Here is a 27764-nt window from a genome sequence, read left to right on the forward strand (position 1 = left end):
GGGTTTTTTTTTGTTATTTTATTTTATATAATATATTATATATAATATATAGTTTGCATGTTTGTTTGTTTGCTTGCTTTTTTAAGCCAGGGTTTCACTGTGTAGCTGTAGCTGTCCTAGAACTCACTTATGTAGACCAGGCTGGCCTTAAACTCAGATCCACCTGCCTCTGCCTCCCAAGTGGTGTGTGCCACCACTGCCCAATTGATAAAAGAAGTTTTTTTTTAAAGATTTATTTATTTATTATTTTATGTATGTGAGTATACTGTCTTCAGACACACCAGAAGAAGGCATCAGATCCCATTACAGATGGTTGTGAGCCACCATGTGGTTGCTGGGAATTGAACTCAGGACCTCTGGAAGAGCAGTCAGTGCTCTTAACCGCTGAGCCATCTCTCCAGCCCCGATAAAAGAAGTTTTTAACTCTAAAGCATAGTACAAATATTAAAGGATTACTATAAGTGTGGCATTTGTTACTGGTAATTAGTATTCATACAGTACTCATACTAGCAATTAGTTAAAACTGTCTTTTACCTATGTAGGGGAAGATGGGGACAGGAACAGAAACATGGGTGAGTTGGGCTGGAGGACAATAGGAATCTACAGATGATGAGATCATAACTAAAGGAATAATCTGACATCCACACTGAGACTGAAAACTCAAAAGGCCTCCGAATGACTTAGATCAGATTTGGTATAAGACTTAGGGTCTCAGCAGTGTCCCTTATATGTGACTATGTCCCAAGGAATGGACCTGAGATTTATCAAGTTCTCACAGAATCCTATAATGGGGTTGTGGGAGTTTAGCAATCAGCAATTCATTGGAGCTTACAAGTAGAGGCCTAGGGATCCAGGACTTGGAGTAGGAGGTTATAGGGTTTATAGTTGAGTGTCTCAACCCCTCCTCTCTGCCAGTCGTCAGACTACCCACTCATCTTATCTCTGGATAACCACTGCACTTGGGAACAGCAGAAGACCATGGCACACCATCTGATTGCGATCCTGGGAGAGCAGCTGCTGAGTACCACCCTAGAGGAACAACTGATTGATATAATGCCCTCGCCAGAGGTAGGGACTCTGTGGCCCAGCCAGGCCCTACTATGTCTTTCACAATCTCACCATGGCTCCTTCTACATTCCTGTCTCCTCCTATCTTTAGATGGGCCATCTTACCTGTTGATGAGGGGTTTTGTTTTCTTTTTGTTTGTTTATTTGTTTTTGGAGACAAGATCTCATGTAGCCAAGGCTGGTTTTGAACTCCTGACCTTCCTCTCTTCACCTTCCAAGTACTGAGGTTTTAGGCATGCACTACCATGCCTAGTTTCTGTGGTGCTGGGGATCAAGCCCAGGGTCTTTTGTACTCTAGGAAAGCACTCTACTAACTAAGCTACGTCCCAAGCCCTTAATATTTCTTGATAGCTTATAATTCATAAGACTTTTCAAGCAATATAGAGAAAGGGAAATCTCCCCCATTATTATTCTAGCCACTTCCATAGCATTATATGTCAATAGCATTATATATCAATAGGTTTAACATCGCATTTGTTTGTTTGTTTGTTTGTTTTGTTTTGAGGCAGGAGTGGTAGTGGTATATGTGCCATGGCAAAACACAAGTGTGGAGATCAACAGGAATGATTCTCTCCATCTTCTATGTGGTCATGGAGATCAAACTGTGATCACCAGGCTTTTGGCAAGTGCCTCTACTCACTGAGCCATCTTGCTGGCCCAGTGGATTTATTTTCACTCATCTCTAAACTTCACTGATGCTAAGCTGTACCACTGGGCTGCACTTCAAGCCGTTACCAATACCTCCATTTCCTCCTTCCCCTCCTTCCCCTCCTTCCCATCCTTCCCTTCCTCCCTTCTCCTCCTTCCCCTCCTCCCTTCTCCTTCCCTTCCTCCTCTTCCTTCCCCTCCTCCTCCTCCTTCCTCTTCTCCTGATTCTCTTCCTCCTTGAGACAGGTTCTCATGAAGCCTAGGCTGGTCTTAAACTTGTTACATATAGCTAAGAATGACCTTTCCTTGAACCTCTGTTCTTCCTGCCTTTATGTCCCAAGTACTAGTATTACAAGTCTGTGCTGCAACACCCGATTATGATATGCTGGGGCTCAGACTCAGAGCCTTGTACATGTTGGGGAAGTACTTGGCTAAGTGAGCCACCTTTTTCAGCTCCTTCAGATTTTTTTTAAACGCTTAAATAAACGTGTGTGTGTGTGTGTGTGTGTGTGTGCGCGCGCGCATGTCTATATGTACAAATTCATATTAGAAAAACCATGAATGGGATTATTGTTAATATTTTTAAGTTTCATATCATATGTATGTTTTCATGAATATATTTTCCTCCCCCTCCCCCTCTTTTGAGACAGGGATTCTCTGCACAGCCCTGACTGTCCTGAAACTCACTCTGTAGATCAGGCCAGCCTGTTTTTGCCACTCAAGTGGTGAGCCCACACTGTCCAACATTTTTTTCTTTTGAGACAGGTTCTAATGTAGCCCAGGTTACCTTTGAACCTCTCATCCTCCTTTCTCCACTTCCCAGTACTGGGATGACTTGGTGTGTGCCACCACAGTTGGTTGAAGCCAGAGGCGTGTGCATACTAGGCAAGCACACTATCCACTGAACTACATACCCAGCACTATCTTTTCCTCTCTAGCTCTTCAGTGTGCTGTTCTATGCTGACGCAATGTAGGGCTGTCATTTATTCAGTTCCACACTTAGCAGACACTTGGGTTCTTAATTTTTTATCTTGTCCATGTGCTTGGTCTATTCAGTCTTTCTTTTGTGTGTGTGTGTGTGTGTGTGTGTGTGTGTGTGTTTTCTTTTTTTCGGAGCTGGGGACCGAACCCAGGGCCTTGTGCTTGCTAGGTAAGCGCTCTACCACTGAGCTAAATCCCCAACCCTATTCAGTCTTTCTTTGAATTTCTGGGTTAAAGTGTTTGCATTCTAGATAGGACATTGGTGGTGGTATTATAGTATGTAAAGGTGTTGGCCAAAGAGTTTACATTTTAGCCAAATGTAGTGATTCCAGTATCTGGGAGGTGGGATCAGGAGGGTCAGGAGTTCAAGACCTGTCTCTAGTATGTTGTGAGCTGAAAGCCAGCCTATGCTATATGATACCTTTGCTCAAAACACACACACACACACACACACACACACACACACACACACACACACAGATTGCATTTTAACAATTTTGATTATTATTGCCAAACTACTCTCTAGAAAAAATACCAAATGCAACCAACAGAAGAGAAATAACTACAAGCAACTCCACAGTGAGATGATTCATAAAGGCAAACATTGAAAAGAAGGGCTTCTGCTTTTGTTGTTGCTCTGAGTTTTTTGAGTGTGTGCTAGCATGCTTGCCACTTCTTAGCATCTAGTCCTGCCTGCCTAGGCCTTCAAAGTGCTGGCACTACAGCTCGAGAGACCACCTCTCAATTCATGTCTTCTCTAAAGACTCTTCTACTATATGACTATTCAAAAAAACTGTCTCTCTTCATACTCCTATGCCCTTCATATATGCAAATCTTTAAGGGGATTTCAGTGTGCACAGTGTGAGGGGGGCCTATTGATTCTTTTTTTTTTTCACGTGAAACATCATCCATTTGCACGTGAAACATCATCCATTTGTTTGAACATAAGTGACTCCACCAAGTGTATTAAGGAATCAATTCCTGTCTAGGAAACTTCTGACAGCCCACGTTCTTCTTCTGTCTCTGAGATGGTGAGAGCTCCACTTATTTTCAGGAGGAACTTGAACAGACAAGTAGACATGTCTCTGTTTTTGTCCTCTAGCAGCTTCGGGGGAAGATCTTGGTAAAAGGAAAGAAGTTGAGAACAATTGAGGTTGTTGAGTCTGACAAGGAGGAAGAAGAGCTGGAGAAAGATGAGGGGTCAGATCTGGACCCAGCCTCCGCTGAGCTTGACATGCAGTCTCAGCCCGAGTCCCAGGAGCAGGCCTCTGGGAACAAGAGCAAGAACAAGAAGAAGGTGAATCAGGACTAAGTTTTGTTGTTGTTTCTTTTGTTTGGTTTGGTTTGGTTTTTTGTTTGTTTGTTTTGGAATGATGTTTTGTCAGCATGCATTACAAGCTAGGTCCTGTTTCTGAAAAGTCTAGAGCTAGCCAGGGTGGAGAGCCACAGAGGAGAAAGGCCTCTACTGAATCACTATGCATTATGCCATCTACAGCAACACTGTGCGCCATCTGCTGCCATCTACACAAGCATTGTGGTGGCTTCCCAACGTCCTGGATCACGAAATCTTAGACCAAAGCTTCTTATTCAAAATGGACGAATGTAGAACCTCTCTAGTTGAAACCCTTGCTTGGCTCTCTCCTGGGTCCAAGTGGCATGGGGTGTTTCAGGTAGGGTAAATAGATAGTTTCTGATGGGTAGAGAGGCAAGTTCAAGAAAGAAGACAAGGACAGCAGGGAGAGATGAAGGGTTTTAAGTGACTCTGGACAAAACTTGGTTTTTCACAAACTCCTTAAAGGCAAATCTGAATGTCACTCGCCTGTCTCTGTCCCTCTGTCTCTGTTTCTCTTTGCCTCTGTCTGTCTCTCTGTCACTCTGTCTCTCTCTCTGTCTGTCTCTCTGTCTCTCTCTCTCTGTATGTGTGTGTATAGCTATTTTATTGCCTGAATAGAAGTTTCTGGACCACTGAATGCTGTGATTTCAGACTCATCTATAATGGATTAGTTAGAGAAAATGTTCTGGAAAGGATACATTTGAGGAGAAGCAATCCAAATAGGGGGAGGCCAAGTGAGAAAAGGTAGTGTTGGTGGGACCTCCAGGGTCCAAAAGTGATGTCTGCATTTCTCTGTCTTGTGCACTTGCATGGCTTACGCAGCTGACTTATGACTTATCCTGTTCTGAGGCTGTGGTGTTTAAGTCTGTTGTCATATGTAGGGATGACGATGGGAATTAAGGAGATAAATCCAAAGATAACACTCTGGGGTCCTCAGATTCTTACAGTGTGGATTTTGTGACCATCATTCTTTGATGGCTCTGACTGGATTCACGTGCTTTTTGGTTTGTTTTGTCTTTTGAGGCAGTCTCAATACATATCCTTGGGTTACCTGAAACTCATTGTCAAGACCAAGCTAGGCTCAAACTCATAGAGATCTACCTGCCTCTGACTCTTGAGTGCTGGGATTAAAGGCATGCATCATCATGCAAGGATCGTATACATTTTGACCGAAGATGATTATTGTTCATTTGTTTTTAAGAGAGGCAGGGAGACTGATGCCTCTTTGTTTACAAATAGTAAAGACTCTTTACCCCAGATGTAGCATAGAAATGACATTCCAAATTCAGAACTGAAACTGATCTGTGCAGTATATGCAGATTGCCTCTATTCCCATCCTCACCCCCAGGTTATGAAGTGTCCGATGTCTTGTCTGCTTATCTGTGCTCATGTTTTGGCCCAGGCTCCTAATTCCATTCCTGAGTCCATTCTCTTGCCAAAGAAGGTGAGGCAGGAGGGAGACAGTGGGGAGGCAGTGGGCAGAGGCTTAGGTTGGATGGCCACTAGCTTCTTCTCTCTCTCTCTCTCCAGACCATGCCAAATTCAATACTTTCTCCCTGTCCAGTTTCTTCTCCAGAGTTCCACAACCATCCTATGCCCAGACCTATCTGCCCTGGTTGTCTACTTGAGGACTGCTCCCTTCTGCAGCTTCACTCACTCCAAAGAAAACTACCACATCTACGACATTTCATCCTTTTCTGAGTCCAAGGCCAAGAACCTCATCAGGGAGGCAGGTCAGGAGAAAAGTGGAATGGGTCACTTCAGGTCTAGCAGGCAGGGAAGTAAATCCCAAGAAACAGAACAAGGAAGCAATAGAGAGATGGAGTTCAGAAACTTAAGAGCAGGCTTAAGATAGTCTCATATACCCCAGTCTGACCTCGAACTTGCTCTGTAGTTAAGGATCACCTTGAACTTCTGATCCTTTTGTCTCTGTCTTCCAAGTTCTGGAATTATCCTGTGCACCACCATTGCCAGTTTTCGCAGTGCCCGGGTGCAAACCCAGGGCTTTATGCCCACTAGGCAAGCACTTCACTAAGTTATGTTATCAACCCACAAAAGATTTGTGAAGAGTGAGCAAAAAAAAAAAAAATGTTGGGGAGGCGGTCACCTTTCTGGAGCCAGCCTGATTTTAAGAATAGTGAAGTAAGTAGAAAGAGTCCTTGGGACCAGGGAAGCAGGAGAACCCACCTTAGAGACAGAATTTCCATCCCCTTCTCTATACCCTTACAGGCAATGAGTTTGTACAGCACAATGCCAGACAGCTATGCCGTGTATACCCCAGTGGTCTGAGGACAGATTCATCGAACTATAACCCCCAGGAACACTGGAATGTTGGCTGCCAAATGGGTGAGGAGGCAGCAGGGACGGGGAGGAAGGGAGTGGAGAATCAGCTGATGGGAGGTAAATTCCCTAGAGAAAATGGCAGTGGAGGTTAGGGGGATGTTTTTGTTTTTTTTTTGTTTTTTTTAACATTTTATTTATTTACATTGTAGCTGTCTTGAGATACACCAGAATCTGTTACCGGTGGTTGTGAGCCACCATGTGGTTGCTGGGAATTGAACTCAGGACCCCTGGAAGAGCAGTCAGTGCTCTTAACCACTGAGCCTAGGGGGCATGTTTTAAAGGAGTACTAAGGGAAATAAAAAGGTGCGAAACATGGTCCTATCTATTGGAATGTTTGCAGCAGACACTGATTTGAGGACCATGCTCTGTTCTATAGCCTAAGCTGGGTTCAAACTATGTCCTCTTTCCTCAGTCTTCTAAACTTTTTTTTAAATTTTATGTATATATGAGTACACTGTAGCTGTCTTCAGACACACCAGAAGAGGGCATCAGATCTCATTACAGATGGTTGTGAGCCATGTGGTTGCTGGGAATTGAACTCAGGACCTCTGGAAGCACAGTCGGTGCTCTTAACCACTGAGCCATTGCTCCAGCCCTTTCCTCAGTCTTCTAAGTGTGCATCCTAACTCCAGCAGGCATCCTTATACCTACTACCTTCTAATCCCCCTGAAAAGGGGGTTAAGAAGGCCAAGGAGGATGTGTGTGCATGCATGTAATACAAACATACCTAGGTGTGTATGTGTGTGTGTATATGAAAGTGAGAGTAGGAGGTGGAGGGGAAGCAAGGAAGCAGGGAGAGGGAGGAGAAACAGGGTATACAGCCCTGGCTGGGGCTTGATGTGTAGAATAGGGTGGTATTGACCTTGTGGGAGTCCTCTTGCCTCTGCCTCTTGAGTGCTGGGTTTACAAGTATGTATCATCATACGCGGCTCCCAAGGTGATGTTTTCTTTCTCCCCCTGGGATTCTCAGTGGCCATGAACATGCAGACTGCAGGAAGTGCAATGGACATCTGTGATGGGCTCTTCCGCCAGAATGGGGGCTCTGGCTATGTGCTGAAGCCAGAATTCCTGAGAGATACCCAGAGTTCCTTCAATCCCATGAAGCCCGTTAGTCTTTATAAAGCCCAGATCCTTGTAGTCCAGGTATGACAAATTGTTGAGAACCTGGAATAGCTGAAATACAAGTGTGTATGTGTATGACAGTGGGTGGGGTGGCTCAATGTGACAGGAGTGTAATTGGTTGAAAATTCTCCACCAGGAGTGGTAGCATACATCTTTAATCCCAGACCAGAGCTAATAGTGAAACTGTCTCAAATCATAAGAGGGAAGAAACCCTGGCTCAATTGAAGACTTTGAAGCCAACTGACTAGTTTCAAATCACTTTTTAGTGGTGCAACATTGGCCAAGTTCCTTAACTTGTAACACTCAGTAAAGTCATCTGTATGATAGGGGTAGTTATAACCTGCCTCAAAAGGTTGTGAGGACTATCAGTTAAAGAGTGCTTACAATTCCTGGTGCGCAGTAAGAACTATAGAAAATTGTAATTGGTGTGCCTACTTTCAAGCCTTTAAAACTGTAGGTGGGAAACTAGAATACACTATCTATGCAAGATTTTGCAAACTCTGAACCTATAGTGCAAGTCCTGTCTTCTCAAAGGTGTGAGGGCTGGGTGAGGGAAGGCTGGGCTAAGCACGGACTCATGAGGACTCATTGAAGTTCATGTCCTGGTTGCAGGTGATCAGTGGTCAAAGACTCCCCAAAGTGGACAAAACCAAAGAGACAACCGTTGTGGATCCACTGGTGAGAGTAGAGCTCTATGGTGTTCCTGAAGACACAAAGCAGCAAGAGACCAGCTATGTGGAGAACAATGGTGAGAGACTGGGCATGGGGAAGTATCCATCCAGATTCCTTTCTATTTTGTCCTCCATTTGGTCATTTGGTGCAGTCCATGTGACTGTGTACCCTCATGGGAGACAAAGTAAAACCACCCAGGGAATCCTGGCCCTCCTTACAGGCTTATGAATTGGAAAAAGTTCTTATGCTTTTAATTTGTAAAGATTTCTTTTTATTTATGTGGATGTGTGTGCACCACCTACCTGTGTGTGCACAGAACAAAAGAGGGCATCAGATTCCCTGGACCGGGTTATAGGCAGCTGTGATTCATCCATCAGACATGGGTTTTGGGAACCAAACTCAGGCCCTCTGGAAAAGGAGCAAGTGCTTTTAACTTCTGGGCCATTTCTTTAGCCCCTGCTTCTGTATGTATATCACACCTGTGTCTTCACTTGTAAAATAGTGACTGGCATCCAGACTAAATGAGAATGCAGGGATATGCAAGGAAAGCAATTGCATATGGGCCTAATGAAGACGGTCAGTCTGTTTCTTTATTCCTCTCTCCATTTCAGGTATTAATCCATACTGGGGGGAGACATTCTATTTCCAGATCCAGGTGCCTGAACTTGCTATGCTGCGTTTTGTGGTAAAGGATTATAGCAGGACATCCCGAAATAACTTTATAGGCCAATACACCCTGCCTTGGACCTGCATGAAACACGGTGAGACAAACCTTAGACTCTTGGCCAATATCCCAACTGTGGCTCCCTTCCTGATCCAATTCTTCTGCCCGTTTCTAGGCTACCGACATGTATCCTTGCTCTCCAAAGACGGCACTAGCCTCCATCCAGCCTCCATCTTTGTGTACACCTGCATGCAAGAAGACCTGGATATGGATGAGCCCTGAGGTGGGTGTTTCACAGCAAGGGTGGATAGATAAGCTGGCTTTAGATGGTAAGGTACAAAATTGCCCCCCTGCCCCACCCCGCGACAGGGTCTTACTATGTAGCCTAGACTGTCCTGGAACTCACTGTATATACTCCAGGCCCCAAATTCAGATCCATCTGACAATGCCTCCAGAGTGCTAGCATTAAAGACTTGAGCTTCTCTGACCAGCATACCTTGCCCTCATTAAGCAAATCTTTTTTTTTTCTTTTTTCTTTTTTTCGGAGCTGGGGACCAAACCCAGGGTCTCTAGCAAGCGCTCTACCACTGAGCTAAATCCCCAACCCCATTAAGCAAATCTTAATCTTTCATCTAGTCTTTCCTGCCCTTCCCTTTTGCGCACTCTGTGCTAGAGTTCACCCCTTATTCTTGCCCTAGGCTTAGTTCCATTCTCAGGTTCTCTGTTAATCTTTCCTATCATCTCTGACTAGAAACACAGGGAGGGTCTTGAAGCAGAACAATCTACAGATGCACTCTTTTCCAACCTACAACTTCCTCAGCATCCAGAGCCAGCCAAAGGATCAGTGGCGGACCAAGGTTCCCAGGTGAAGGTTGAGGAAGAATCCTGACCCAGAACTATGACTCTTGAGAACAGTGCACAGCCGAGTCCCCACTGGACTGCTGCTCCTTAGCTGGTCTAAATAGAGCTTCTCTGTCCAACTTGGCTTCTGTATGGTCTGTCATTGTTGGGCAAGAAGGGGAAGTACGGAGGGGAGCCTTGTGGTGCAGAGAAACAGAGTTTCTAATGGCTCTCCTCTTTGTGCTGCAAATGGGAATGGAAGAGAAGCCTATAAGGAATGCAGCAAAAGCAGAGAAGGTGTATAGCCTTCCCTGGTTAGGCCTTTACACGGCCTCAATGCCTGTACTCGCTGCTGCTGCTGCTGCGCCAGTTCTCCGACTGCTGTTTAAAGCTGCTTCTGGAGGGAAGCTGAACGGGTGGGAATCCTCTTGTGACAAATAAGAGCTTGAATCTAAGAGCAAGGGAAGAAAGAGCCTGCACAGGTAACCTAGGTCTGTTTTAGAGCTGCTTTGAGGTTGGAAGAGACAAAGGACAGAGGCTCAGGAGGAGATGACAACCTAGGGACCATAGGACAGGGAGCCAGACAAGTCTGTTAAACTGGTAAGCTTCTGTTTACATGCTTTACAGAGCATTAGGCGCAAGGACACATGCAATTAGGTACAATTCTTTAGAAAATGGTGAGAGAAAATAGGATTTGAAGCAGTAAAAAGGAAAGAGATGATGGAGTGAAAAACAAACAAACAAACAAACAAAACCAAAAACAAAACAAAGCCCTTATAGCCAGGGCCTCTGATGCAACAATGGTGGTCACTGGAGATTCAGTCACAGGTCAAACCATAACACTACTCAAGAAGAAATCAATGGTTTAGTCCAAGCCTATCTTTTATATAACTGTTCATTTCAAAGGCTAGAGTCCCAAGGGTAGAGAGTGTGTTCCAGCCACACTGACATCCCAAAGCCAGTCCTCCCTCACGCCCTGAGTTCCTCAGGCTAGCTATAGTTCCAGTTTGCATATCTTGGCCTGTATCTTTTTCCTATACCAGAGATGGGGAAGGGGCTCAGCCCTCAGGTCCAGTAGGGGGAGCAGGAGGAGCCGGAGGGCTGGGATCTTCCAGTTTCACATCATGTAGATGCACTGTGGGAGTGGTAGGGTCTTTGCCAACACCTTGGTTGGGGTCAGCCTGGTCGGGGTGGTGCCTACGCACATGCTTGACCACCTGGAACTTTTGCTTGGCCTTGTAGCTGCAGAGGCGGCAGAAGAACGGGTGGCGGTCAGTATGGGTAAGAGCATGATGTCGCAGTCCAGCAGCCCAGCGGAAAGCACGGTGGCAAACATTGCAAACATAGGGTTTGGCCTCACTGTGCTTTCGGAGGTGGGTGCGCAGCAGGAAGCGTGTCTTGAATGCCTTGCCACACTGCTCACACATGAAAGCCCGTGCCTCTTTGTGCCGCGTCTCCCGGTGTACACGAAGTGCATCAGCACGGTTGGTGCAGTACTCACACTCAGGACATTGGTATGGCTTCAGTCCTATAGGACAAGCACAAATCACCATGGAAGAGAGAAGAACAGGGTCAGTGAATCATAAATCAGTATGATACTTGGATATAAGCAACACAGCAACAAGCTAATCACCATACTATTCTGTCCCAGGTACACCTAACACACAGGTTCCAATGGATGCTGACGGCTAACTGGACTTGTAACTAACTAGCCTACCTAACAGTGACGAATATTCAACGATGACGGGTTATTAAATGGGAAACTCTAACCCTTCCTCAGTCATATGATACTACAAAATTTAAAGACTCAAGACTCCATTTAGACATTTTCTTACCAAACTTTAAAAAAAAAAAAAAGAAAAGAAAATATTCAAAGAAGGAAGAGGTAAAGATACTCCCACACTGCGGAAATGACATGCTGTAATAGAAGGTACCCAGTCATCAATCCTTTACAGTTCTCTGTAGTGGATTCTATATGCTAGAGAGCAAAAGACACATCGATGGGGAACTTGGGGCTAGAAAGATGATTCAGGGGTTAAGAGCACTGGCTGCTTTTCCGGAGGAGCAGGGTTCAATTCCCAGCACTCGTATGTGTAACTCCAGTTCCAGGGGATCTGGCACCCTCACACAAATATGCAGTCAAAACACCAGTGCACATAAAAAAATAAATCTTAAAAGAAAATCACCTTTCTCCTCACTCACAATCTTTCTACCATATCCACATAGAAACCAAGTATCTCTCAGTAGTTACTGAAAATTGAGTTGGAGGTTCTCCATGTGTGACCCTCTATGTGTGTGAACGTGTTCACAGGCGAAGTTTTGGAAATACACTTGCCCAGGTTTTCAGGTTTACCCGCTCTTTGGTTTCTATTCAATGGGCTGGGGAACCATTTCTAGTATTTGTTCTTCTAGTGTACCCACTATTCTCAGTGTCAAAGAAAACTGATGTAGGCTCTGAATGAGTGAGGATATCCAACATCTCAGGGAGGTCAGGTTTTCTAGAGAACAGGGAATCCTTTAAGCAGGACAGTGAACTCACACACTCACCTGTGTGCTTGGTCATGTGGTATTTGAGTTGGTTGACCCACTTGCACTTGTACCCACACTCGGGGCACAGGTACTTCCGTTCCTCCTTATGGATCCGCATGTGGTACTGAAGGAAGATCGAATGCAGATGTTTATTCCCCATACAATAGGGTGCTTCTCCTTAGGTTTCAGTTGGTTTTTTTTTTTTTTTTTGGTTCTTTTTTTTTTTTTCGGAGCTGGGGACCGAACCCAGGGCCTTGCGCTTCCTAGGCAAGCACTCTACCACTGAGCTAAATCCCCAACCCCCAGTTGTTTCTTACTAGCTGTGTTACTGGGTAAGCCAACCCCTAATTCTGTCTAATAATCTTTAACACGGGAAATAGTGCAAGCATCTGTCTGTGTGTATGCATATGATATGGATGACTAATCCCAACGCCTGTGTATATTATTAGGCAAGCATTCTTATCCCTGAGTTCCCTACCCAGGGACCCAACTTGAATTTTTAAAGGATTAAAATTGCAGTGCTGGGAAATTTTTTTTTTTTTTTTTTTGGTTCTTTTTTTCGGAGCTGGGGACCGAACCCAGGGCCTTGCGCTTCCTAGGTAAGCGCTCTACCACTGAGCTAAATCCCCAGCCCCCAGTGCTGGGAAATTTTAAGTGTTTAATACATGTTAGCTATTATATTCCCAAAGCACTGTATGGCAATTATTGAATTTATCTTTACAAAAGCTCATAAAGTTGTGTTTATCCCTTTTACAGATGAAGAATCTAAGTTTTGAGAAGTTAAGGAACCTATTCAGAGTCACAACTGAATTATGTGTTACAGAATCCAGTGCTTAGCAATTAAAGAACACTGGTTGCTCTTCCACAGGACCAGGATTCAGTTTCCAAAATCCAAACGGCAGCTCACAACTGTTCTTACCTCTGTTCTAGAGGGTCTGAAACCCTCCTCTTGCTTTGTAAGCATTAGGCACACGCTCTCTCTCTCTCTCTCTCTCTCTCTCTCTCAACCCTCCTCTTGCTTTGTAAGCATTAGGCACACGCTCTCTCTCTCTCTCTCTCTCTCTCTCTCTCTCTCTCTCTCTCTCACACACACACACACACACACACACACACAGAGACCAGAATCCAAAGCCTACACTCCTTGCAGTTCCTATCATGTGGTCCTTGACCTTACCTTGAGTCGAGAAGGGTCAGCACAGGCATAGGAACAGAGGTGACAGCGGTAAGGCTTTTCCCCAGTGTGAATGCGACTGTGCCAGGTAATCTTCTGCCTATTTTTGGTGCTATAGGCACAGTCAGTACACTTGTAGAGCCGGGTACCTCCATGTCCCTTTACATGATGATCAAGCACCAACTGATGGCGACAGGCAAAGTCACAAAAGGGGCAGCAGAGAGAGGGCTGGCCAGCATCCCCATCTGAGGGTGCTGTTGAAGTCTCCTCGTGCTGTTCCAGGTAGTGTTTCACCAGGCCTACTCGCTCCCGGGCAGCAAAGCTGCAGAGCTGGCAGCGATGGCTGAAATGATGTTGCCTCCGATGTTCATCCAGTGCTGGCCGGCTAGGGAAGGACTCCTGGCAGGCCCCACACTCCAGCCTTGGGTGCTGTTTTCGGGTGTGTCCTCGAAGGCTGGCAGGACTGGGGCAGAGCAGGCCACAGTGGGAACAGTGTAACGGGCCCTCAGTGACATCTACAGGACAGCCAGAGGAAGGTGTTGGTTCTGGGTGTCGTCGCAGAGCATGCTGCTTTAGTGCTGTTTCTGAGCTAAACTGGGCCTCACACTGAGAGCAGGAAAAGGATGGGGTACCCTGGTGACAGCTGTTGACATGGCGAGTGATGTCATGACGAAGGTAACCACTATAGTCACAGAGTGGACAGAAGTGGGTGGGTGTTTTGTCATGGACTCGTAGTTGGTGCAAACGCAGTTTGGAGTTGGTACCAAATGTCTGAGGGCAGGAGCTGCAAGGGATGCGGCCAACACCTGTGTGTCGAGACTGGTGGGCCTCTAACCGGTAGCGTCTAGTAGTAGAAAAGTCACAGAAAGGGCACTGATGTGGCTTCACACCCTCATGCTTGAGCCGCCGATGCTGCTGAAGGCACCGGCTTTGCTTGCAGGTAAAGCCACAGTCCCCACACTGCAGAAGGGGCCGCGGGCCAGAGGCTGGGGATGCAGTGGGATGCCTCCGCTTTTGATGGAGCCTCAGTGCTGCAGGAGCAGGAGCAGTAAATGGGCAGAGACCACAGTGCAGATCTCCAGGCTCAAGGGGGCAGCCCTGTGTCTGGTGAGTCTTCAGGGTCCGTTCCTGCTGACAGCTAAAGGGACATGTTGGGCAGGAGTAGAGGGTGCCCTTTTGCTTCTGAACCACAGCTGTGTCCCTATCACCAGGGCTGGAGTCTGTACTCCCAGTATTCAGGAGGGTAGAGTCCCCATTGTTAAGAGGCAGCACAACAGCATGGGTCTGGGGGCGCCCACGCTTTCTTCCCTGGCTATGTGCTCCTCTGCAGCCTTCAGTCACATGGGAGGTAATGGAGGAGAGCCGAGAACAAAGAAACGTGCACGAGTTGCAGTGAAACTTGCCTTGCTCAAAGTGGAACTTCTCAGAGGTCCCTGTGGGCAAGGAGTTTCCTGGTGGAGAGGTTGGAAAGTCAGAGGGCGTAGGAAGATGTTCCTCTACTCCTGGCTCCCCAGGGAGCTCAGAAGAAGCATCTTTTGAAATCGAGAGCTCTACCTTTGATGGTGAAGGTGGGGGCTTCCTACTTTCAGCATCCTGTGAGGCTTGGCTACTTGGGAGCTCAGGATGTAGAGTGGGAGAAACAGGTTTGGGCAAAGCCAAAGCCTTGTTCTTTCTGAGAAGAACAGGGCATTTCTTCAACATATGGGTGCTGAGGCCACGCTGTTGCTTAAAGCTAGCTCCACACTCGGGGCACAGCAGGGGCTCTCGGCGACCTTGGCACCCTGATTTGGAGTGCAGAGTTAGGGCTTTTTCCCGGCGAGTGATAAAAGGACAGTGTGGGCAGCGGAAGGCTCTTCCTTCTCCCTGGATCACTACCATTTGCACCCGGCCCTCCAGCACTAATGCTTCTGCTTGTTCTTTGTCCTGTCTCCTCATGGCCTTAAGTAGTGACTCTGACTCAGGAACCTGAGGCAACGGTACAGTTTCGGCAGTCAGAGTTGCCTTGAATGTGTTAGGCGCTTCCTCAGAGATTAGGGGATTTCTGGGAGGTTCAGAGGCTAGCTTCTCCAGAAGAGGCTCTTCCTCAGCAACCAAGGCAGAAGTCCCAGCACTGTCAAAGGCAGGAGTCCCAGCACTGTCAAAGGCAGGGGTCCCAGCACTGTCAAAGTCGGGCAGTTGAGGCTCTGCCAGGCCACCCGGTCTGTCTGTTCTGAGGGGTCCTGAGGGCTCTAGAGGCCTGAACTCCACAGCAGCTGTTTCAGTGAGCTCTTCAAGGGGTGGTGGCTCTGCCTCAGGTTCTAGTTCTACTCTCAGGGCCTCCAAGTGTAGTGTGCAGCCACCCTCTTCCACCTCCCCCAGGCTGGGGCTGCCAACCTGGTCATCCTCTTGGGGAGCCTCAATGCCATCTTGCCTTTTGGTGCTGGCCTCCTCATTTGTCTCTGGCAGGGCCTGGTCCACAATGGAGCTGGCCCCAATCTCATGTTCATGGTCTTCTTTCTCAGGCTGAGCAGATAGCTGGCTTGAAGGTCCTGAGTCTGAAGGAGGTGCCAGGCACTGCCTGGCCCCCTCCAACTCTTGGCTGGCATTGCAGAACTGCCAAACCTGGTCCCCTGGCATGTAGCCATGGACCTTACGCTTGTGGAAGAAGAGTGTGGTGTTGCTAAAGGTACGGTAGTCACAGAGGGCACAGTGAAACTCACGGAGATGGGTATGCTTGCAGTTCTCATGGCTCAGGAGGGCCTGCTTGTGGCGGCTCTGATAGCTACAATAGCGGCAGGGGTAGAGTGGGGCAGGTGTGCCAGGGTGGTGCTGAGAAGCCATGTGCTTCTGAAGCTCATACTTCCGCTTGCAGGCAAAGGCACACACCTCACACATGAGGGACTTGCCCTGGTGCCGTAGTTTGTGGCTGCTTAGCTGATCAGCCCGATGGCAGCGGTAGGAGCACTGGTTGCATTGGTATCTGGGAAGAAGGACAAAGAAGAGTCAATCATAACAATAAATCATAACAGGTAACAGTCACTGACTAAATACTTTGGGCCTGGGTCTGCACTCTATGCTGCACATGAACCTTCTGATTTAAACAACCTTTCACCATCCTGTGAAATAGGTGAGGCCAAGGCACTGAAGTGAAGAGCCTGCCTAAAAGTCCGAAAGGAAGTGATGGGCAGAGATACCTAAGCTTCAGAGCTGTTCTCTAGATTGCTCCCACGCGCAACCTTGACGAGGTGCTGGGGATTGAACTCCATCAGGGCTTTGTGCATGCTAGAAGTATCCTACTTGAGTTCCTAAACTACTTTCTACAAGAAGGTAATCTTGAGTAGAGTGGGGCAGGTGTGCAGGGTGGCATTATCCACATGAATTCCAAGGAATTGGTACAGCAACAGCCCGTGGGGCAGGTTTTTGTGCTTTGCTGTCAATCTCCAGCGGAGGCATAACAGCTACAGACCAAGCCCCTAGGCAGTTGTGTCCACAGGTTAGAGATCTTAAAGTGGCCATTTGGTGCCATTTAAGTGTGTAGATCCATTTTCCTGAGACCAAATTCTTTTTTTTTTTTTAAGATTTTATTTATTTATTATATGTATATGAGTACACTGTCACTGTCTTCAGACATACCAGAGGAGGGCATCAGATCCCATTACAGATGGTTGTGAGCCACCATGTGGTTGCTGGGATTTGAACTCAGGACCTCTGGAAGAGCAGTCAGTGCTCTTAACCACTGAGTCATCTCTCCAGCCCCCTGAGACCAAATTCTAAGCACTCAAGTAATACTTTTTTTAAAATGCGGGTTCTGAGGATTGAACTCTTCAAACTGTCATGATTGCAGGCAAGCACTTTACTGACTGAGCCATCTCCTCAGCTCCCAAGTGACACTTTGATCTCCATTTTCCTCCTCCTGGCCCAGAATGCTCTTGACATGCAGGGCTCACCTGATGGTGATGGAGCTAAGATGACAGTATCAGAGAATGGTGTTAGAATGGAGAGAGCAACGGGGCCAGAAGCCTGATGCAAGAGCTAACTAGCATAATGTTTCTGGGACAGGGATGCAAACGTGTGTGCTCTTACCTGAGATCCCCTGCATGTTTCCGCATGTGCACACTCAGGTAGTGCTTCCACTTGGTGACATAGCCACATTCAGTACACATGTAATCCTTGGTGTTGGAGTGGGTCAGCATGTGCTTGGATAGGTAGCTAACGTCTCGGCAGGTGAAGTCACAGAGCTCACATTTGTGAGGTTTCTCTCCTTATATTGTGTGTAGGGGAAAGAACACAGGTCAGAGAGAGATTGACAGTGGCCATATCATCTCTTCCAGCAAGTTTGCTATGATGCCAGGCAGGATCAAAAGTTTTATGTACTACCAGGTATATAGCAAACTCCACAAGAAACAAGGCTATACTAGAACTGTCTCAAGACAGTTCCTCCAAGTCCTATACCAAAGAAGAGAGGAAGAAAGTAAGCACTGAGTAAGCTTTGTAAGATTAAAGTCTACCTGTGACTTTTTTTTTTTTTTTTGGAAAGTAGTTGGCACCTGTAACTTAATTCCTTATTTCCTGAGTACAGGTTAAAACAAGAGAAGAAACAGAACTAGGACTCTAGATTCCAACAGAGTAATATGTATGAACAGCCAGCATTTATACAATTCTCACTATGTGCCTGAGCATTGTATAAAGTGCCTCCTCTGAGTCTTCATAATAAAACTACGAAGGTGCTATTATTACCACTACTTTATAGGTGGGAAAAATCAAGACAGAGAAATCTACCAGGCCTCGGGCAGCCTGTTAATCTTATTTCCAGAAAGGGAGCAACACAATATAGATCTCACATGGTTGATGTATTAAAGAAGACATAACTGCCCAGCAGTGATGGCGCACACCTTTAGTTCCAACACCCAGGAGGCAGAGGCAGGCAAATCTCTGAGTTCGAGGACAGCCTGGTCTACAGAGCAAGTTTCAGGTCAGCTAGGGAGACAGAGAACACCTGTTTAAAAAAAAACAACCCAAAAATAAATGAATAAATAAATATAAATAAGACATACCAAAGTCATCAGTGACAGTGAGCACTCAAGGACAAGCAGTCCCAGTACTTGCTCCACACCTGGCACCAAGAGGCTAGTGACTGTGCTCCTTCAAGACCTCCTTACCCTTCAGGCTAGTGACTGTGCTCCTTCAAGACCTCCTTACCCTTCAGGCTAGTGACTGTGCTCCTTCAAGACCTCCTTACCCTTCAGGCTAGTGACTGTGCTCCTTCAAGACCTCCTTACCCTTCTGCCACTTCTGTATGCTAAAGGGCAGGCAACAAAGCTCTCTATGGCCTTACTGTAGACCGAAATTTACTTCCTAATTTCTGTCCCTTATCTTTTCCTGCCTTGACTATGAGATTGTAAAGGATGAAACAGGAAGAACGCTATAAACTATGTAACATGACACAGGTAGAGATTTTAGGAAAAGGCCTTGGGAACTAGAGACTGTGAATAAACTGTGCACAGAAATGAACTGTTCAATGGGGTCAATGATAGCTTCGATAGAACTGTCTAAAGAGTATTCTACTAATCAGTTTCTGTAGAAACTGGTTTAATAGCCCATCAATTCTTAGAAGTTTGCACCAATCACAGAGATGATGCTGTAGCAGAAGGCCTGACTTAGCTGCCATCTAGGATTCAGTAAAACTAGCCATCAATTAAGAGTCTAAGATAAAAGAATTGCAGGAGCTGGAGAGATGGCTCAGTGGTTAAGAGCAGTGATACTCTCCCAGAGATCCTGAGTTAAAACAAAACAAAACAAAACAAAACAAAAACAACAACAACAAAAAACAACCCAAAACCCCCCAAAACAACCAAGTACAATTTTCAGGGCACTAGAAGTCTCACAATGTATATGGATGGTTGATTATTCTCCCCTGTCCTGCTCCAACAAACTGTCCTAAAACTTGAATTATGAAGGAAGTTATCTGTTCTGGCCTAGAATTCCTTACTATAAAGGCTGAATATTCACCTATCTGCACTTGATTAGGGGTAGCTATAACTGGACAAGCATAAGGAATGATAGTCCAGTGTTAGAACACGGGTTCAGAAATCATACTACCTGGATTCAGATGATAGCTTGACTATTGTTAAATGACAGTCAACTTATGCCTCATTTGAGTCAAACGAAGCACAGTAAGCATTGCCCTTTGTGTGATGCGTAGTACACAGCAAAAGCTCGTGCTAACCATCACCTTCACCACCATTATAAGGATGGAAGCCATCTCACCAGTATGAAGCAACATGTGTCGGATAAGCACCCTTTTGTGGGCAGTGGCAAAGTTACATTCAGAGCACTGGTGGATCTTCTCATGAGCGTGCATCTTGCCAACGTGGTCCTGGTAGGCTACTGGGTTGAAGGTGGCAAAGGGGCAGAAGGTGCACCGTAGTTCTTCACTGCCTGGGTGACCTTGTTTCTTGTGTTTACGGAACAAGTGCTTATTGGAGCAGGCAAAGTCACAGTGGGGACAGTGGAAAGCATAATGACTCTTGTGGTGGGCTTCCATGGCTTCGGCTGTGGCAAAGAGCATGGGACAAGAGTGATGGCGGCACTCCACAGCCCGCACTCCGTGGGTCTCCTTTAGGTGCTTCAGAAAGGCCTTACGGTCGGGAGCTACATACAAGCAGCCCTCCTGAAAGCAGTGTAGGGGTAGAGGTTCTGCTGCAGCTGCTGCTGTGTGGCTCTTGAGGTGCTCCTTGAGTGCTTGGCTGAGGCGGAATTCCTCACGGCAGACAGGACAGGCATAGGTGTCTGAGTAGAAGTTGGAAATATCCTCGTGCATGCTGGCCATGTGACGGTTAAGTGCATTTCTCTCCACTGCACTGTAGTGGCACAGAGGACATCGATGGGCCTTCTCACCCAGCTCCCGCAGCAGATGTGTCTTGAGTTTGCTCTTGCTGGTGAAGAACTTCTGGCAGTTAGGACACTGGAGGCTCGGGTCTGGGAAGTGCAGATGTAGGTGCTCTACCAAATGGGTCCGCTTCTTAAAGCAGCGTTTGCATTCTGGGCACATGTGTGTCTTGAAGAGAGACTCAGTGCCTGAAGCCACATGCCCTATGAAAGAGAATGCAGAGTTAGGAGTCAGACTCTCTGATAGTTCATTAGCTAATGACAGACAATAGAAGCCAGTTTGCCCAGATACAAATATCATGCGGCCTTTCTCATCATGAAAACCAAACACAAGAGTTTCAAAAGGAGGTAAGAGACTCCTCTATTAAGAGAAACAGGACCGGGGTTGGGGATTTAGCTCAGTGGTAGAGCGCTTGCCTAGGAAGCGCAAGGCCCTGGGTTCGGTCCCCAGCTCCGAAAAAAAGAACTAAAAAAAAAAAAAAAGAAAAAGAAAAAGAAAAACAGGACCACAAGAACTACCCATACCTTCTTGTGGCCTGGTTCAAGTGTTTTCCCAAGTCACCCACTATTCCTAACTTTTTTTTAAAAATTATTTTATATATGTGGGTACATTGTCCCTTTCTTCAGACACACCAGAAGAGGGCATTGGATCCCATTACAGATGGTTGTGAGCCACTATGTGGTTGCTGGGAATTAAACTCAGGATCTCTGGAAGAGCAGGCAGTGCTCTTAGCCACTGAGCCATCTCTCTAGCCTATTCCTAACTACTGCACAAGAGAATTTGCATAGAGCTTTCTTATTCTTCCTTTTTTTTTTCCTTTTTTTCTTTTTTTTCGGAGCTGGGGACCGAACCCAGGGCCTTGCGCTTGCTAGGCAAGCGCTCTACCACTGAGCCAAATGCCCAACCCCCGAGCTTTCTTATTCTTGCTGCCCTTGCTTTATACAGATCAGTAGGGCTGGTGAGAAGGAAAGAGCCTCAAATGAGTAAGCAAAAGAAAAGTACTCTACACTCCCACACACTGGCTCACCAAGCTCTAGATAATTGAGACGGTAATAAATACAGTCAGAACCTCTTTATTTACCAGAGATAAATATAATCTCTGTGGAATGAATTGTTTCTATTGAGTTCTAAAGTGGAAGCGAAGATTCAGAAAAAAAGTCTTAGGAAGTTAAACAAAACAGGTACATCATCAATAACCTGTACTATCTATACTATGAACAGAACTCCTTTTCCCTGCTAAAGAGGTCCCTGTCTCTATAGGATAGTTTTTTGTTAATGGGACACAAGTTAAAGTCAGCAATGAGGGGAGAATCTCAATTAAGAAAATGCCTTCGGGGCTGGGGATTTAGCTCAGTGGTAGAGCGCTTACCTAGGAAGCGCAAGGCCCTGGGTTCGATCCCCAGCTCCGAAAAAAAAAAAAAAAAAAGAAAATGCCTTCATAAAACTGGGCTGGGGGCAAGCTTATAAGGCAAATTTTCTTAGTGATTGATGGAGGATGTGTGTAGTGCCACTCCTGGGCTTGTGGTCCTGAGTTCTATAAGAAAGCAGGCTGAACAAGCCAGTAAGTAGCACCCTTCCATGTCCTCTGCATAAGCTCCTACCTACAGGTGCCTGACTTGTTTTGAATTCTTTTCCTGACTTCAATGATGAACAGTGATATGGAAGTGTATGCTCAATAAACTCTTTCAGCACCAATTTGCTTTTGGTCAAAGTGTTTCATCATAGTAACAGAAACCCTAACTAAGACACTGGCTGAGAAAACCTTGCCTACAAGAATAAATTGTATTTACAACTGCCCCATACCACTATTAACCTATTTATCAATGCCTACTAGACTTTGTTGTGGTTTTTAAGTCCTTGAGATTAAACCTAAGAACTCACACACGTTAAGGATTACTCTATTGTTACTTCCCTAGCCCTAATCTTAACTTTTGAGTCTAAGTAGAACAGAAAGAATACATGTAGGGGGAAGAAATGGCTCAGTGGTTAAGAGCACTGACTGCTCTTCCAGAGGTCAATTCCCAGCAACCAGATGGTGGCTCTACCATCTGTAATGGGATCCAATGCACTCTACGGTGTGCCTGAAGACAGCTACAGTGTACTCATCTACATTAGATAGATAGATAGATAGATAGATAGATAGATAGATAGATAGATACATACATACATACATACATACATACATACATACATACATACAAACAAACATACATTGATCTGAACTGAAGCTCAGAAATCCAAACCCCAGAGCCTAAATGCCAGGTTCCTCAGTATCCACTCCTCTCTACCATGAAGAGCTTCAATCTCAGTGATGTTATTACCTTCCAACTGCTGAGCCCCTTGGCTTTTATCCAAGACTTTCTGGGAGTCTTTTTGGGCAACATTCTCCTCCTCCTCTACATCCTCTTCTTCAGCTGACTCCTGCCCAGGCAAAGGCGCACCTGCTTCCTCAGAAGGTTCTCTGTCTCCTGGAGGCAGTTTGGCAGCTGGGAACACATAATACTTAGTCCACAAGGGGCAAGGACAGTACTGAATGCTGGTACTTTATTTACTGGCAAGTAGATTACCCTTCTCTCTTTTTAGCAGGAAAGGACCTTGGATGCTAAGTAAGTGTATGTACTCTTATTCAAGACAGGGATATGAGGAGCAAGAGTAAAAACCTAGTCTAAAAACCTCTGACTCCTTTAATGTCAGAACTTTGAGGTTACTCAGAAGTGGGGAGAGGTAAGAGGCAGAAAAGACTAGAATGTATTTCCTTGGCCCAGGTCTCCAGAGCTAAAGGCTGCATAGTTCACGGCACCCTGACTGCTCATAGTTCTTCTGAGGAGTCTAATTTAGACTTCAGGCTTACACCTTGCCCCTGAAAGGTCTTCTCTTTCTAGATATTAGAATAAAAAGGCAAGTCAAGGTCTCATAGTCTGTCATCTCCTGGTCTATTTTCTCTGTTCCCTGATCCTACATTCAGCTCATGCTGGTTTTGTTGTTTTGAGACTAAAAGGAGAAATTAATAAAGTACCACTCTTCCTGAGATTTCTTTTAAAAATAATCCTGTTCCTTTCTACCCACTCACACATGGTTTATTTATTTGAGACATAATTACATATAGTCTAAGTTGACTTGGAATTTGCTATATAGTTGAAGCTGATCTTGAATTTCTAACCCTCTGCAGTGCTAGGATTACAGACAGGCACCATTTCATCCAATTCTAGTTTCACTCATTCTAAAGGCAATCTAAAACCACTCACATTCTACTAGTAGTAACAGTCAATGACAGGCACACCCTTAGGGTCTGAAATCAATCAATGGGGGATATTCCTAAAATAATTTCAGATTATATGTTGCATAAGACAAATTGCATTCCTTGTCATAAACACTGAATTCCTTTTGTCCCATGTATTCTATACTGGTTAAGTTTTCTAGAGTCTTTCTATATCACCCTAGTAATTCCATTCTCAAGTCACTAACTTCATATCACTACAATATCACTAACTTCAAGTCACTACATTCTGTCATATTCATTGAACAGTCATACTGAAAACAAATGTCTCATAAGAAATCAACTATGGCTACATTTCAGGCATGGGACTATTGGACCCTGGCCACCTACCTGGCAGTAGCTCCTGTGATGGAAGGCCCTGAACAGCAGAAAGTTCTCCCCGTGTACTGGCTCCATGGCTCCGTTGATGCTGCCGGAAGAGTTTGACGTTGGAGCCCATGAAGCTGCAATGGCTGCAGTGGAAAGGGTAATGGGCCTGCCGATGCAGCTCCATTCCCTGCTGACTCCCAAAAAGCAGGGAGCAGCCCCGGAATGAACAGGGCACAGGAACTGCCTTGTGGGTCTGTCTCAGGTGATGCTGCAGACCCTTGCGATCTTCAGCAGAGAACACACAGCCAGACTCTGGGCAGGAGAACATGTTGGGAGTGACCCGGTGAATCTTGAAGTGGCTCTTCAAGGCCTGGGGTTGGACAAACTCTTGTCTACATACAGGACATAGCAGGGGGCTATCTGGCAGGCTGGGGTCCTGTAGAGGGCCATGGAGGGTGAGGTTGCTGGGGGGCAGCTCTACAGAGCATGGGGGACTAGAGAGGTCCTGCACAGCCTGAATATGGGTCTCAGTGCACTGGTGCAGGGAGAGCAGAGTAGGCTCTGCAAAGCTCTGTTCACAGCGCTCACAGAAGTATACCTCCACCACCTTTACCAGGACACCTGCAGGCAGAGGACCGACAGAGAAAGGCACAGAATCAGATGGAACAAGACTTGAAGGAGTTAGTCACTAGTAGAAACGTAGGTGAATCTTTTCTAGTCATGGAATACAGACAGACTTCAAGTCTGGCTCTGTACTAGGCTATAATAAGCCTATAGGTCAGGGATAACCTGTCTGGTATCTGGCATGTCTTTGGATTTCTCATGTCTGGTGAAATATTTGGCAAGATGAGTGCTTAGTAAGTGTGTTAATGAATCAACAAACAATAAAATCCAGAAAGCATATTTAGGGGGCACAGTCTATAAATTGCCTACCATATAAGCATGAATACTTGAGTTTGGATCCCCAGCACTGAGGGTGCAATGACAGGCAGATTGTAGAGCTTATTGGTCAGGTGGCCTTAAGCAAACCGGTGAGTTCCAGGTACAGTAAGAGACCCTGTCTCAAAAAAGGGGGGAGGGGCTGCTGAAAAGACATTTGCCACCAAACCTAACGACCTGCATTCAATCCTCAGAACCCACATGGTAGAAGCAGAGAACTGGAACTGAAGTCCATACCTCCCCCCCCCCCTCTCTCTCTCTCTCTCACACACACACACACACACACCAGAACTAAATAAGACGTAAAGGAAAATAAAAATGTAGAGAGCAACTGAGGAAGATCCCCAGTACTGATCTGTCATCTACGAAAGAGCATATATGTGCACACACACAAACATATATACACACCACATACATACACAACGGCAAATAAAAATTAGAAATAAAATAAGAATGAGAAACTTTCAAGAGAATATCAGACTAGAAAAATATCTAATATAGATTATGAAAGGCATATTTTGCCGAAATAAAATTTAGAAAGTTTCAAGAGAACAATGACAGACTAGGAAAAATGTCCAATATAAATGATGTGTTATGCTGGAGAAATGGCTCAGTGTGAAGAGTACTGGCTGTTCTTCCAGAAGACAGATTAAATTCCTATCATCCACAACTGTCTGAACTCCAGTTCTAGGGGAACCTGTTACGTCCTTCTAGCCTTCAGAGGCACCAGGCACACATGGACATACATGGAGGCAAAACAGACACACATGAATATCAAAAAGCTAAGGAATATGTGTCAAAGTCTATAAAGAAAAATCCAGACAAAAATTTAAAAAAAAAAAAAAACTTTTTCAGAAGAGCTAGATATAATAACTGCTAATTTTTAAAGGAGTGAGCAGATCTTGAAGATGGTAAGATTTAGTCTTCCAGCTGCTCTGAAAAGGGCAACTTGGAACTCCACAAAGTTAAGACCACACTCATTAGTGGCAGAACCTCAACCCAAGCTCAGGGCAGCGTGGCTTACATTTTATTCTGCCAGCTGCTTGCTCTCTATTGTTATTCATTGTTTTACTGAGAGGGGGTAGTGAGACAAGAGTCTGGCTGTCTTGAAATGTGTTATGTAGATTAGAAGGGCCTTGGACTCAGAGATTTGCCTGCCTCTGCTTCTGGAGTACTGGGATTAAAGGTGTGCATTACCACATTTGACTGTTGTTTTCAAACTATCCTCTCCAACCCCTGTTCACTTGCTTTAGGACAAAGTTGTTGGGCTCTTTGTTTGTTTGAAACAGAGTCTTTTTAAAAAAATTACATTTACCTCTTTATTTAGGTATTTGTATATATGTGTGCCATGGTACATGTATCAAGGGCAAGGAACAACTTCTTGGGAGTTTAGTTTTTTTCTACTTTTGTTTTTGAGGCAAGGTCTCTTCTGCCCCCATGATGTGTATCTGAGCTTCCCAGATTCTGGATGAGTTTCCTCTCTGTACCTCTCATCTCTCAAAGGAGTGTTGGGTTATAGATCCAAGCCATCTCATACATATACACTTTCTACATGGTTCTAAGAATGAAATTCAGGTTGTCAGGCAAACACTTTTGTCTGGTAAACCATTGTACGGAAGCATGAGACAGGGTTTTGACATGTACCCATGCTGGTTTATGTAGCTTAGGCTAGTCTCAAATTCTAGATCCTTCGGCCTGTTTCCTGAGGACTAGGATTAAAGGAATGCTGGGATTACTGATGCAGACTAGGACACTTGTAGTGTGTTGGCCTAATGCTCCTTGTATTTTAATGCTAATTTTGGGTCTCCAAGAATGGTTGCCCCAGAGACACCCCCAAGTTATTTCTGATTGGTAAAGATGCCAACAACCAACAGCTGTGCAGAAGAGACATAGGTGAGGTCTAGGTCTTCCCAGGCTTGGGATCAGAGAGGGACCATGAGGAGGAAGGAGGAAGAAAATGCAGGAGAGGAGGAAGAAGCTGCCATGGGTTAGGAGTCAAGAGAACATGACTCTCTGGGTTGCCCAATTGGAGTTAAGAACAGCCAAAATGAAAAATAGTAATAACTCAGGGTTGGCAACAGGAAAGTAGATTCTAATAGTGTATCAGCTACTGTACTGTTTAAGGCTTATTGCAACCTTATAAAGGTTGCATGTGTCTTTCATCTGGGAACTTAAATAGCTAAGGCAGGGTAAAAACCTTGGGCCTGGATTAAATAATTTCTACAACACACACTCACTTATCCAAGTTATTTTTATGTGACTACATATTAAATCTACTCTATCTTTTCTTTTCTTTTTTTTTTTTTTTAAGATTTATTTATTTATTATATATAAGTACACTGTAGCTGTCTTCAGATACACCAGAAGAGGGCATCGGATCTCTTTACAGATGGTTGTGAGCCACCATGTGGTTGCTGGGAATTGAACTCATGACCTCTGGAAGAGCAGTCAGGTGCTCTTAACCGCTGAGCCATCTCTCCAGCCCCTACTCTATCTTTTCAACCTGTTTGTAGCACTTCATAGCACTGATAAATCTAAATGAAATTCTGCCTCATGGACCACTAAGATGTTCCCAAAAACAACAACAACAACAACAAGAATGACGATGTCAATAACACCCCATCCCTTGCATGTGTGTTTTCCTGTAAGAGGTGGTTCTGAAGTGGAATTACTATGACAGAACGTGCATATTGTAAAATTTTCTACAAAGCTTAACTGATCTTCAAAAGCTTAATTTGGGTTGTAGATGCAGCTTAGTAGCAGTATAACCATTAGCTACTATATACAATAATCTGGGTTCACACCCCAGAGGCAGATCTTTGTTCTATGCAAATCTAGTCTATATAGCAAATTTCCTACCAAATCAGCTAGAGCTAGGAAGAGTGTATAAAAAACAAACCCCAGAGTTGCAAGATTATATATCCTTATATAGCCTCTCCTCAACTCTAGGCATTTTAAAAATATGTACACTTTTTAAGGGGCTGGGGATTTAGCTCAGTGG

The 27764-nt window shown here is 45.3% G+C and overlaps 2 protein-coding genes across 68 annotated transcripts in view; one reads left to right on the forward strand and one right to left on the reverse strand.

Moving 5' to 3' along the window:
- Nucleotides 1–9814, forward strand: part of Plcd4 (phospholipase C, delta 4) — a 25256-nt gene extending 15442 nt beyond the window's left edge. For 5 of the 38 annotated variants that reach the window (XM_087564574.1, XM_087564579.1, XM_087564576.1 and 2 more), the window contains exons 9-18: nucleotides 916–1068; nucleotides 3799–3993; nucleotides 5378–5473; nucleotides 5594–5762; nucleotides 6259–6375; nucleotides 7343–7515; nucleotides 8107–8242; nucleotides 8778–8927; nucleotides 9006–9113; nucleotides 9582–9810. In XM_087564574.1, the coding sequence (XP_087420700.1) occupies nucleotides 916–1068; nucleotides 3799–3993; nucleotides 5378–5473; nucleotides 5594–5762; nucleotides 6259–6375; nucleotides 7343–7515; nucleotides 8107–8242; nucleotides 8778–8927; nucleotides 9006–9112 (1296 nt within the window). In that variant the 3' untranslated portion in view covers nucleotide 9113; nucleotides 9582–9810. 38 annotated transcript variants of the gene reach the window in all.
- Zfp142 (zinc finger protein 142) overlaps nucleotides 8415–27764 on the reverse strand; it is a 23753-nt gene continuing 4403 nt past the window's right edge. For 7 of the 30 annotated variants that reach the window (XM_087566300.1, XM_087566297.1, XM_087566295.1 and 4 more), the window contains exons 4-10: nucleotides 23846–23924; nucleotides 22560–22724; nucleotides 19617–20441; nucleotides 17433–17610; nucleotides 13374–16329; nucleotides 12218–12323; nucleotides 10259–11198 (exon numbers count right to left, since the gene is read on the reverse strand). In XM_087566300.1, the coding sequence (XP_087422426.1) occupies nucleotides 10729–11198; nucleotides 12218–12323; nucleotides 13374–16329; nucleotides 17433–17610; nucleotides 19617–20400 (4494 nt within the window). In that variant the 5' untranslated portion in view covers nucleotides 20401–20441; nucleotides 22560–22724; nucleotides 23846–23924 and the 3' untranslated portion in view covers nucleotides 10259–10728. 30 annotated transcript variants of the gene reach the window in all.

Source organism: Rattus norvegicus, chromosome 9 (assembly GCF_021556685.1).
Source record: "Rattus norvegicus strain SHRSP/BbbUtx chromosome 9, alternate assembly SHRSP_T2T, whole genome shotgun sequence".
NCBI classification, from domain to species: domain Eukaryota; kingdom Metazoa; phylum Chordata; class Mammalia; order Rodentia; family Muridae; genus Rattus; species Rattus norvegicus.